The 13987-nt window shown below is 39.8% G+C and overlaps 1 protein-coding gene across 5 annotated transcripts; it reads left to right on the top strand.

Moving 5' to 3' along the window:
• Window positions 1-80: 80 nt before the first annotated feature.
• LOC307028733 (uncharacterized protein) lies at window positions 81-13987 on the top strand. Of its 5 annotated transcripts, XR_013805087.1 has the most exons (6): window positions 81-208; window positions 4796-5259; window positions 6044-6215; window positions 11035-11285; window positions 11518-11560; window positions 13862-13987. XR_013805087.1 is itself a non-coding variant. In XM_079664001.1 (5 exons), the coding sequence occupies exons 2-5, from the start codon at window positions 5209-5211 to the stop codon at window positions 13896-13898; spliced, it is 303 nt and encodes a 100-aa protein (XP_079520127.1). In that variant the 5' UTR covers window positions 81-208; window positions 4796-5208; the 3' UTR covers window positions 13899-13987. The 5 variants fall into 5 exon arrangements, 1 of the variants encoding a protein (XP_079520127.1); XR_013805086.1 differs by having other exon boundaries at window positions 4796-5103; window positions 11035-11560; XM_079664001.1 differs by lacking the exon at window positions 11035-11285.

Raw genomic sequence — 13987 nt, 5'->3', positions numbered from 1 at the left:
CTTTAGTTTACGTTATTTAAAAGACAATTACATTCATATTTGATAATTCATAGTAATAATAATCATTTTTTTATAACAACGATAAACCAGAAGAAGATGCCGTCGTTACCACGGCAACGTTATGTCGCGCTTGACGGCAGTGACGTAGCCACGTGACGTTGCCCACGATCACGTCACTTTCATTCATTACATCTCACAACGGACTACAGTAAGTATCTAAAATCAAGGGGAGTTTATTTCTTTAAAACACGAAATGATATTACTTTCATTTATTCCAATGTAGCACAGTCTCAATAGCGTTTCATTCCTGGATATTATGTTGAGTTTTGTAGTGTGTTTAGCTTTTACAATAGGCTACGCGCAAGCTAGCGGCCACGTTCAGCTAGCCTCCGGCTTTCCGGTCAAAGTTTGTAGCTGGATAGCATTTATAGTTTATACAGCTGGATAGCATTTATAGTTTATAAAGCTAAATGACATTAGCTGTCCCCGGCACAGTTGGATAGTGGAGGTGCCTGTTAGAAAAATATGTTAAATGCTTGTATTTGCCCATGTGTTGTAAAGACAGCTTTCAACACAGAGTTGTAATAGTGGAATCGGCGATGGAGTGGAACAGAAAATGTGGACGTGGAGTTTTTCCAGAAGATTTGACTGGCCAGTGGGGACATTGGGATTTTTACATTGTACAATTAAAATATATAGTAGAAGATATAAGATATTTAAATTATACTAAATTATTATTGCATAATAGAGTAATGCACAGATTAATTATTATTGCACTCTCTTCATTTTGTGTATTGTTTGTATATTGTGTCTCATTTCATTTCATTTCAAACCTTTATTTAGACAGATTAGTCCCTTGAGATCATCGATCTCATTTACAAGGGAGACCTGCATCATTTAGTTCCACATGAAACATAAAAACAACATACAAACAACAGAGGATATCATATTTACATATTCAACATTTACAACTACCCAGAGTGTCAGAAAGCATTTCATTTAGACATGCCTTAAATACATTCAAAGAAATAAAAATGCTCAATTTCAATTTTGCCTGTAGATTGTTCCAAGCAAGTGGAGCTGCGCACATAAAAGCTGTCTTACCTAAGACAGTCCTTACTCTTGGCACATCTAACAAGACTATATCCTGTGATCGCAGACAATAGCTGCTTGCAACTTTCTGCTTTATCAATGAACAGATATAATACGGGAGTTTGCCCAACATAGCTTTATAGATAAAAGTGTACCAGTGACTGAGCCTCCGTACAGTGAGTGATGGTAAACCTGCCTTGGTATACAGTGTACAGTGATGAGTAAGTGCTTTACAGTTAGTGACAAATCTCAGAGCACTATGATACGCAGCATCTAGTTTGCTTAGGTAGTTGGCAGGTGCATTCATATACAGCAGATCACCATAGTCCAGCACAGGTAAAAAGGTCACAGTGACTAGCCTTTTCCTGGCCTCAAGCGAGAAACAGGACTTATTCCTGAAAAAGAAACCTAGCCTAACCCTCAGTTTTTTAAGCAGGTTATTGACATGAAGTTTAAAAGAGAGACAGTCATCAAGCAAGATACCAAGGTATTTGTAACAGGCAACAACTTCAAGTTTTGTTCCTTGCGTTGATACAATATCTAAAACAGGCTCTGGTGACTTTTTAGCTTTTGAAAAGAGCATTATCTTGGTTTTATCCACATTTAAAAGAAGCTTTAGTTCAGAGAGCTGAGTCTGAATAATGTTAAAAACAGCCTGTAATTTAACAACCGCCTCCTGAATGGAGGGACCTGCACAATACATCACGGTATCGTCCGCATAAAAATGTAAAGTAGCTTCATCCACATTTTCACCTAAACTGTTGATATATATGGAGAATAAAAGTGGACCTAAAACAGAACCTTGAGGAACACCATTAGCAATGTTTAACCACTCAGAAGACAGCCCATCAAAGTGAACACATTGGGACCTTTCAGAGAGGTAGTTCACAAACCACCCCACTGCATGGCTGGATATGCCAGTACTGAGTAGCCTCTGTTTTAAGACACGATGATCAACGGTGTCAAACGCTTTGGAAAGGTCAATAAACAGAGCTGCACAACTCTGTTTATTATCTAGCATACTAGTAATATCATTTACCACTTTCATTGTTGCAGTGATGGTGCTATGTTTCTTCCTGAAGCCTGACTGATGTTTAGACAGGATATCATTTATACATAAAAACTCCTTTACTTGTTCACTCACAAGTCGTTCGAGCACCTTAGCCAAAACTGACAATTTAGAGATTGGCCTATAGTTATTTAAAATAGTTGCCTCCCCTCCTTTCAGTAGAGGCAGGACATAAGCAGACTTCCATACTTTAGGAATTGTATTTGTGCTGAGGGAGAGGTTAAAAAGAGAAGTAAGAGGTGGAGCAATAAAATCTGCAGCTATCTTTAAAAAGAAAGGTTCTACGTTGTCCGGGCCAGCCGGTTTCTTAGGATCTAACTTGGATAAAGCTTCATGGACAATACCAACAGTTAAAGGAGTAAAACTGAAAGGGTTTTCCAGACCACATTGTTCAGAGTCAAGGACTGGAGCGTTCACAGAAGCAGAAGCACAGTCAGTGACAGAATCAAACAGAGAGCCACAAGAGACAAAATGCTTATTAAAGCAATTTAGCATGGTGGCCCTGTCTGATATAATGCCAGATGCTGTGGTGAGGTACGGAGGTAGCTCATTTGGGATATCACCAGTGGAAATCGATTTTATGGCTTTCCAAAATTTACTAGGATTATTCAGGTTTTCTGTGGTAACTGACAAATAGTACTTTGACTTAGCACTTTTGACATTTGAAGTAAAGCTATTCCTTAGCTGCCTAAAGCGTAGCCATTCTACCTCTGAGCCTGATTTCCTAGCCTTTGCCCAGGCATTGTTTCTCTCATGAAGGAGACTGGACATTTCAGCAGAAAACCAGGGATTGTTTCGTCCCTTCACTCTAAATTTACGCAGAGGTGCATGTTTATCTATAATTTTTATAAAACCAAGATAAAAATAAGACCATGCAGTTTCTACATCAGCACACAGATCGATTTTTCCCCAATCAAAATCAAACAGATCATGTAAAAAACCCTGCTCCACTAAGTGTTTTTTATCTCTCTTTGTGATGATGCGTGGTTTAACTTTTTGGACCTTAGTGTCCCTAATTGTGGCTACAACACAGTGGTCACTCACATCATTAGCAAATACTCCCACAGATGAGTATTTATATGGAACATTTGTTAAAATTAGATCAATTAAGGAGGATTTATTTGGGGACTTAATATTTGGGCGAGTAGGACTGTCTATAATCTGAGTAATGTTCAAAGAGGTACACAGGTTTTTAAAATCCTCTGACACAGAAGTTAACCAATCCCAATTAAAATCACCAAGCAGCACTATTTCCTTGTAGGAAAGTTGAGATAACAGTTTTGCCAATGAAGATAAGGAGTCCTTGACAGCCGAGGGGGCCCTGTAGCAACCCACCACCATGACCTGTTGACCCTTTGTTACTTCGACATTCACAGCTAAAAATTCTAGTTGTTTACTAACAGATTTGGAAACCATTTTTGTTACACAAAACTTATTTTTCACATAAATGGCAACGCCACCACCTTTTTTAGGACGGTCAGTGCGATATACATTGTAACCATTTATGTAAATGTCAGAGGCCAAGATCGATTTGTCTAGCCACGTTTCTGATAAGACAATGACATCAGCATCAGTTGAACTCGCCCAAATACGGACAAAATCTAATTTAGGTAACAGACTGCGCACATTTAAATGAATTAAACCTAACCCCGATCTAGAACTAAAATCAGCAGGAGTAGCTATTTGACTAAAACTACCAGGTGGACCCGGATTTGGCTGTACATTTCCTGATAGTAACAACAATAAAAATACCAAGCACCTTTTCCTCTTAATCAACACACATACATTTTCAGCTGTTCTAGAGTCACCAGCAAACTTCGCAAAAGTGAGATTAGAGTTCAAAAAACAATTCTGAAGGACCATTGTGGCAGGCATGTGAGAAAGACAGACATTTGACGAAATGAATGTCCGCGACAGTGCAACTAGCAATTGTTTGTGCAACCCATCCGAACCTGTACAGGGGATGTCCACTGCGGGCGGCAGAACGGACCCGCATCCAGCAGAATTGTCAGGATGACTAGCGAACTTCTCCTTGTCCAGCACAGTCAAAAAAAGGCACAGCAGAAACACGACATTTGCCATTTTCCCAGACCAGCTCAACAGCATCCACGATGTTCCCGAAGCAAAACCACGTCAGGACAGCAGCAAGGAAATAGGCAATCAGCAGTGTGGCAACACTCCGGTTTCTCCGCGGTATCTCCAGACCAGGCCTCCCCCGCACAGTAGCACCCAACAGGTGGGAGTAGGCCTCTAACAGCAGGTGGATAGCGGCCTTCAGCCGTGGGAACCACCACCAGCAGAAGCAGAAATGGGTGGACGGCAGGCCCTCAAACCGCGGCAGATCCTCCACAGATCAATGGCGTTAAAGATGGAACATAGATGGACATAGATGGAGCCTAAGCCGGAGAGCTAGATCTATGCTAACAGATGCCAGATGCTAACAGGTAGTGGGAGCCTGTAAAAATTGCGACTGCCTCACGCGAGGCTGTATTGTTTGTATGCCATGTCCCTCATAATATAAGAATATGCACAGTATAAATTATACTAAATTATTATTGCATAATAGAGTAATGCACAGATGTTACTGTTATTCTAAATAATCCTGATCATGTTTTTATTTTTCCTGTTTTACAGCTTCTTTACAACTCTATATCACCAACACACACACACACACACACACACACACACACACACACACACACACACACACACACACACACACACACACACACACACACACACACACACATATAAAACCAACGGCACTTTTAAGAGCCACTCTCTCTCTCACTGTCTCTCTTTCTATCACTCTCTCACTTTCTCTTTCAATCACTCTCTCACCTTCTCTTTTTCAATCACTCTCTCTCACTTTCTCTTTTAATCACTCACTCTCTCACTCCTACAAATGGCTGGAGGGTCCCAAAAAAAGACCTGCCCAAGCTGTAGGCAAAGTATTTACTGTGGTAATAAAATCTGCCCAGTATGTAACCATACACAGCCCAAAAATGTGAGACTGAAAAAGAAAATAGAAAAATTCCAATTCGTCAATGACAAAAAACCAAATCAAGTCCCACGTTATTGATGACGCCACCATTCTGGTATGTAGTTTACAGAATTATCTCATTCACCAAAAGTGTGAAAAGTAGTTTTATTACTTTGTCAGAGGATTATAAATTAACTGGTATTGCTTCACATCCACAGTATTAATTGTATCATTAAAGGTAGGGTATGTAAGTTTGGGAAACCAGCTCGAGTAGGCTAGGATTTGAAAATACACAGCCGTAAAAAATCTGCCACTTCCTTACAGAGCTCCTCCTCCAACACACACGAACGCGTACATGACCAATGAGGGCACGAGATAAGTTTGTGCACAGATGGAAGGCTGACAGGCACGTAGTCCGTCCAGTTATACAGCCGGGTCGGCTAAAATAATTAGTCGTGCTCTTTACAGTACTACGGCTTCCACAGATGAATTTTTTTTATGGATTTTTTGTCAAAACACTTCGGATATTCATAGCTATCGGGATGTTACTGTAAGAGCATTCCATGGAATATAACAAAAAGTTTATCTCAAGCCGGTTTCTCAAACTTACATACCCTACCTTTAATGAGAATATAATTCATGATTAATGATTTTCAAACAGAATCAACTATTATGTGAAGGAAGTTTAGGAAATGTCTCATAAGTTAAAAATCCCAAATGTATTCGACAAAACATTATGAACAAATCATTGTTTTTATTATGATGCCAGGATATTAGTGTAGATGATTTATTTTGATGCTACTTCAGGGCAAGCTTGCAGATAAATTCAACAAATGTAAACAACAGTTTTGTGTATTTATCTAATTGATCTCTCTACCTCTCAACAACTACTTTCCCAGATGGAAAAGTTGCATGCCCTTGGCTTGAAGCCCCTGCTGCTGTTGGCGTATCCCCCTAGCAAGAGGGTGGCATCTAAAACAAAGGTGTTGATGCCCACGCATGCCCAGCTGACCACATACACCAAGACATGCCTCGAAAATGTGGAGGTCATCTACAATCTGATGGTTGCAGGTGAGATTGCATTTATTTAATAACCATCTGCACGAGTCACTCATGCATATATTGACTATCTGTTATACAATGTGTGGTGTTGATTTGTCCTGTTTATTTCAAAGCAACAAAGAGAGTCATTTTAAAGAGCTGGGGTCTCATTTATAACTGTTATGTATGCACAAAACAGGGCTTGAAAGAGGTGTATGCCACTTCCCATGCAAAAGTTTTAATCTATATATTTTTTTTAATTGACAGAAGATTATGGTGACAGGGGAAATTGTCTATGTAATGCAGATGGTGAGGTGGTGAATTGAAGCCAGATTGTATAAATACATGTTATAAGCATCATTATACATACAACCTCTCACATATTTAATTTCAGTTACTATCACACGTTTCTTAAAAATCCTACATTCAAACCATCAGTGTTATTTGTGCATATGCTTGTGAGCCATAACTAATTCCATAAGCATCTTTCAATTGTAAAAGAAGTAAGCCAACTCAAATCTCAAATCAAATTCCACTTAGTATTTCATCAGCACTGTCTCGCCATCACATTCCCCACCATCGGAGCGCAGAGGAGATGGTTGAAACAGTATAGTACTGACACTCGTGGTCAGTTGTGGAGCTGATGAAAAAAATCCAAGATAACATGAAATAGCAGTAAACAATAGCAGAACAGATGCAAGTACCAGACTGTGTCTACAATGCGTTCTGTGGTGCACAAAGAGCGCACTGAAGACACTCCGGTAGTGCTGTGTACCTGGACTCACATTCAGGTTCAGGTCCGGACTCAAGTCCAGAGGTTCAGGTTCAGGTCCGGACTTATAAGTCCGGACTTGTGTCAAGTTGTGTGAGTAACTAAAGTGAACTTATTTTTAGCTAATTATCAATTGAAAATAAACTCATAATCAACTCAAATTCAAACTCGTCAGGTTTATTGTGCCCCCTTCCAACTTGTGTCTACACCATGTCTTTTCTAGAACTCTACATGTGTTACTAACTACACAACACAACTACATACATAGTGATGTACATACAAGACTCAATATGCAAGAGTACAAGTCTATGTGTTCTTGTTCAAGAACAACAGCATATTGACATTGTCTGGGTGAAGTGTTGCTCTTTCGGCAGACACTATATCACCATACGTACAAAGGAGTTAGCTTAGCTACACTACCATATATGGCAACCAGCATCCCACGCCGTCAGTGTCCACTATGTCTAAGCCAGCTTCCCTTGACGTCACACAGATCTCGCGAGCAGTTGCGATATTTTGCGAGACTTCGTGAGTTCAGTAATGGCCGCCATATCAGAAGCCAAAACAATGTTTTTCGTCTTTTCTCAGCGCAAATTTCTCGATCTATGAAAGGTTTTAGATGGTTTAGAACAAAAAGGAGAATATACGTAAGTACCGGTTCCCGACGTTCCGGTTTTAACCGGACTTGAACCGAAACTTTTTACAAGTCCAGTACCGGTTCGGCGTACCGGTACGCAGCACTACACTCCGGCCCCCACACACGTCTTCTCAAGTGACCTGACCCAGCACATCTTTCCCACCTACACATATGGATAGCAAAGTCTAGAAATAAAGCCAGTGACAGCTCTCGCACAATCTCACATATGAGTCTTAATTATATTGCAGGCCAAAACTTAAATAAATACATTTTGTTCACTTATCAAACTTCCATTTTCCAATGATAACCCAGTGTGGGGGATACCATTGACTTTTGCAAATATTGAAGCGATCAGTTTGATTGCTGTAAACATTTATAAACATTTATAAACATACTCAATCAATTTGACTTTTTTTTACAGTTTAGGTAGATTAGGGTTGCCTTTTTTTGCATGTTTTGCACATTGGCCAAATTTCATCTTTTATAATGTATGTGTGTGTATTCCATGTTCCTGTTTTCAAACATTCAATATCCAAAGGTGTTATTGTCATATGCACAGCTACAGCGTAGTTGTTGCCAATGACAATCTTAACTCCCAGGCTCCTCCAACAATGCAGCATACAAACAGTACAAGAAGAAATAAAATAGTGCAACAAGAAACTAGTCCAACAACGTAGGTACAAAACTAACATGCAGGAATAAGTCAAATATATACATCTAAAATAGAATAAGATGAAACAGAAAGTAAAATGAAATACTAATATGGGGAGTAGGGATGTGCATCTTGAAGGATTATTTGAATTATTTCAAGTATTAAAGTACCGTGTTATGGCAGGAAAGTTAAATCTGGTATATTCATTTTAATGTCACCTTATATATATTCATGTGTGTTAAATTTTAAGGGACAAAGTATATTTTTACTCCCCAATATATTGAGGTGAAGTCTTTGTGTTTAGAGTGGGATGTGAGCAGGGGACATCCTTATTTGGGGATAGCTCCAAAACTCTGGAATGTTTCCATCATAAAAGAAGAGGGTGCTTAGGGCAAATGTGTGTGTTTTCATTGCAGTAAATATATGTGCTGCGTGATTACTGTTCAACTATACCTCTGTTTTTATTCTTTCATGTGTGGGTACTAAATGGCTACAAACATTGTGGAGAAATTAGCTTAAACATGTTTTATTACTCTATATGAAATGGAAGCAGCTTTTATGACAGGGACGAGAGAGCTGGGGGAGGGGACATTCTTCTTAAGATTTTCAGCATGTCAATTATCAGGGAAATCTACTTATTTTAAATAGATGTTTGTGGTTAATTACTTTGTATTAATAATAACAGTATGTGTAAAGGAAGCTGGAAATATACAATGTGAAACCTTTTATTTGAAGTAAAGATGTGAACAATAGCTCAAATGGCTGGAAAGGCTGCAGGACAAATTAGTGTGTTCTCTATATTAGGCCTGTGTGAAGCTTGACTATTTGAAAAGCATCTCTAATACTGCTTAAGAGCATAGGTAATATGTTCCTCGTTATTATTGATATGAAAGTAATTTACATGTATTACGTATATTTAGCCAACTATAACAACTATATCTTAAAACATACTTTTAACTTGTGTGTGGTAACCTGAGGGGGGGAAGATGGACACAGTGACAAAGGGCCATAAAGGGGATGTGTGTGTGCAAGATGTGAAATAAGATAAGGAAACTTGTTGTTTAGAGCAGGTTCGTACCAGACACCAAAAGTTATCTGGTTTTCGTCAAACTGAAAGAGACTTTTTGTTTCCCGGTTTCTTCTGCTGTGTCGCACTGATTGGGTGCGACAGGCCATGTGTTGGTCTCTCCCAATAAGATGACCTCTGGGGGAAAGCACGCACACACCTCCTCCTGTGTTTTTAGTATGAAAGCCTGTGTTTTCCTTTGGTTCGCGCTCTTGTTTTTGACTGGCCGTTCCTGAGACATGTCTCACACGGTGGTAGAACCTGAGCCCGGAGTACTCTGAAGAGTGCTTCGTGATAAGGTGAAGTATTTGTATGTTTGCACCATTAAAGCAGATTATTGTTTAACCCTTATCCTGGCTGCTTTGAATTTTTCCTTCTTTTGAGAACCCGCTCATATAAGAACGGCGGAGCAGAGATTCTGCCCCAACAATCTCCATCACTGAGGCCGATGCGATGCGCATCTCGATACGTTGCCAACGATACGATACATTAACGATACATTTGAAACACCAAGCGATGCGATACGATACGATTCACCCCTGTTGCGATACAGTTCGATACGATTTTATTCAACATTATACGATACGGGGCGATACGATGCGATTCAACACGATGCAAAATAATGATACTTCATTATGGTACAACAGAGGATTTTTGTTTTATTCCTTATATTAAGCAAATCATACATTAACAAAAAAGTGCTTTACATATTTGGTTCTCTCTACTAGCACTGCACATCCCATCATGCTGTTTATTTTTTACCTTTTTTACCTTAAAAAACTCTCCAGAGTACAATTCTATAACACCTCACAGTTAAACAATTTAAGGATGCATTGCCTATGATTAACAATGCGCTAATAACAACTACAATAGTGCAATGCCCATACAGCTGCCAGCCTGATGTGCTTAACACTCATCCAAAGGCTAACTCACCAGTGAGCAGCACCAGTGAGCAGAAAGCAGTGGGTTCTATATGAACAATAAAGAATACAAATAACCTTTCACAAACAGCTCTTTCATAACTGCTTACAGTACGGAAGACATTTAAATTATTATTGGCCGTCGCAGGCTGCTGTAAACTAAACACCACTCTCTCTGCCAGAACACGTCTGTCTCACGTATGTCTAACTTTCAGGTTTCTCTCTTCAGCCGCAGCCATGTCGCCTCATGTGCGTCGCTAAATTCCTCGTACTACTAAAGCGGCACGGCATCGTTTACAATTTGCGAGCGATTTTTCAAGTTGACCGTCTTTCTTGAAAAATCCGAAGTGTTGTCAAACGTTTGATTTATAGGTATTTTTCGGTACGCTGTGTTTCTCTTTCTCTTCGACTTCCATGTGTGTTGATAACTGAGACTCTCGGCCTCCATAGTGCGAAGCAATAATCAGAGATCGTCTCTACTGAGTGCTGACAGGATGAGGGGATATTATATGAATGAATCGTTTTTTTACCAATGCAAAGACGCTACAATCGATGCATCGCGAGTTCAACCCAAACTGTAGCCGATGTACAGTCTTTCAACCGGTGCACTCGCATCTTGAACGTTTATGCCAGTGCACCGATGCGAATTGGTGAATCTTAACATCCCTAATGGGGAGGCATGAATGAAATGGTTGTATTAACAGATGTGGATATGTATAAATATATATGAACAGATAACTAACCAATGCAACATTTTGGTATTATACATAATAAATAAATAAATATGTTGGCTTTTAAACAGATTTGTACTGCAAACCCTTTGTTGGTTGGACAACACTCAACCCAGATCAAGAAGAGACCCCTGACACACCAACACCACCCCAAGACCCACCCAACCCAACCGATAGCTATATCTTACATTTGGTGCCATGTGATCAGCAACCAGGGGAAACAGCAGACCCACCACCACACCAGGCTCCCATCACCCACCCACAACCACACCAGGCATTACCTGGATGACAGTGTTTGCTGTTGGGGAACTTTTCTGAATGTGTATAGCAATTACTTTATCTTACCTTGAAGGAATGCTGTTGTCCAATTCACAATATTAAGCTATTTGTGTAAACATCCTGTAAATCCCTCTAGTCGGTCAGATGTCTTTTTTCATGACTATCTTTTTAAATATATGCAAACTATTCTAACAATACATATATTATAAGTACTTGTGAAAGTTCAACGTTCAAATAACATACAGATGTACAATGTCTTTGTCTGCCTGCCACAGGGGGGACGGAGCACCTTTACCAGTGGGAGCTCTGCACCATTTGGTATGTTAATTTGCTTTTGTACAATTAAATCTATGTGTGCTGTTAACATTTGTGGTAATTGTTGGCACGCCATTATCTTAGGTGGCATTTGTTAAAGAAAAATGCAAAAAGTTCTGCTGTCTGTACCACCAGCTATACACAAGTTCATTAATCTACAGATGTGCAAATTAACAACAGTGACAATCAAGTGGTGAAACCGTAAACTACAACAAAGGGTAATATATCAGTACCCTATTATTGGGCAGATCAAATTGTCTCAAATCTATCAAATGCTATTTGATCCCTTATCTTGGAATACAATGTGCCTGTTGGAGTAGTTATTATTCACTTGAAATGTTCTGCTGTAAGGCTCTAGGGATGCAATGATTTTACATTTTGATGCTATGATAATAGTCTGAGGAAACATCACCTTTGTCAGGGTTTTACAATTATTACACTAAGGATGGATGAATGTGTACTAGGCATGGGCGGTATCATTTTTTTCATACCGTCATACCTTGCTGAAATCATACCGTGGTATACGGTATAGGACGGTATCAGTCCCAATTTAAGGGGTCATTTCTCCCCCAAAAAAAATGTTTTACTCACTATATCAACAGCCCCACCAAAAATATTTTCCACCAGCCGCCACTGACGGTATGACTTGGGTCGACTTGAGTGAGGTGGCGTTCGGCGGCAAATAGATGTTTCGAACGGTATATTATATGTTCGGTGTAAAATGCAGCCCGAGCCGGTAGACGCTCGCCAAGTGCCGCGAAGTGCGCGCAAGTGCAAAACAAGGGCTGCATACATGACACATTGTGCAAATGGCACATTTTGAGATCGGATACAGGACGCGTTTGTAGATGTCCGACGTTGTTTCCATAGTGAGCTAAATTAACAATATATCATCATACATAAACATTTTCCGGGAGTAAATACTTGACTTATTGAATAACGTTTGCTATATTCACTAACTAGTTTGGCAATATCATTCCGTGCATGTGTTAAAAACCTTATTTCCATTTGATTCATTGGATTACTCGCGTGAATGTTTAGCACGTAAATGCTTTCGTTTTTAAAACCGTCCGACCTCGACTACAAAACCATCAACCAGTTGCATAGGATTAAAAAATGTCAACACTCACTCACCCCGTCTTAAACATTCCCAAAGAAGTGCCTCTGTCTCTCGTTGTGCTGGATGAAGTCACTGGCGACGAGTAAACCCAAAATAGTCCCAAACAGGCGCAGAGGCATTTTTCTTTTTTACTAGTTGTCCGAGTTCGGGGCCGGCAAATGCTGCCGCCATCTTGCTCAGCTCAGCTCTGTGCTGAGCTCTGAGAGCGGGAAAGACGGACTGCCCTCCCCTGCCCTCTGCTGGCGCGTGCTGTGCATTACAACCAATGTCGTCCCTGTCAAAACTCCTTGTCAGTGTAATAGAATGAAACGCATCTGTGATTTGGCGCACAGTCTGTGACGTCACGGTATTGAAAATCATACCGACGGTATTTCGAAATACCCTGCTATACCGTAATACCGTCACACCGACCAAGCCTAATGTGTACTTATAATTTGAGGTTTTATAGGATCTTTCCACAACATTTTGGCATTTTCAGCTGCTGTGCCTATTTACCTTTATTAACCCGATTAACCAGTTTTCCATATTAGTCAAGGAGCAACAGTTGCTATAAGGAACCTTAACGTACCATAATGTAGTTGTTTAGAGAGTGAGAACAAAAACACTCAGTGTAGCTGAACTGTTAAAATTGAAATTGGTTAAAGGTGGGGTAGGTAATTTTGAGAAACCGGCTTGAGATACACTTTTTTTATATTCCATGGAATGCTCTTAACATCCCAATAGCAATGAATATCTGAAGTGCTTTGACAAAAAATCCATACAAAAATATCCTCTGTGGAAGGCGTAGTACTGTAAAAAGCACGACCAAAAAGGCTAAAATAACTGGATGGCCTACCTGCCTGTCAGCCTTCCATCTGTGCACAAACTTATCTCGTGCCCTCATTGGTCATGTGCGTGTTCGTGTGTGTTGGAGGAGGGGCTCTGTAAGGAAGTGGCAGATTTTGTCCTGCTGTGTGTTTTCAAATCCTAGCGCACTCGAGCCGGTTTCTCAAACTTCCATACCTTACCTTTAATCGCTGCATCCATACACTGGAATACCAAATACTTCATACAACACTGCACTTGTCTTCAAACGTTTATAAAACAGTATAAGAATATTACAGTAGCCTAATGAAAATCGATTGAATGTGTATTACTGCTCACTAATTCTTCTTCACCCTCCCTTTATTTTATTTTTTTCTCAGTGGTATGTCCTGGCCTCCATCCTGGCAAGCAGCCTGATTCCCACCCCATGCAAATTCCAAAGCAATGCAAATAAAAATGATTTGGTGTTTGTATGTAATTAAAGTGCAACAGTTTAACAACTGCAA

The sequence above is a fragment of the Notothenia rossii genome (genome assembly GCF_949606895.1).
Source record: "Notothenia rossii genome assembly, chromosome: 2".
In the NCBI taxonomy this organism is placed as follows: domain Eukaryota; kingdom Metazoa; phylum Chordata; class Actinopteri; order Perciformes; family Nototheniidae; genus Notothenia; species Notothenia rossii.
This window is presented reverse-complemented; position numbering and strand designations above follow the sequence as displayed.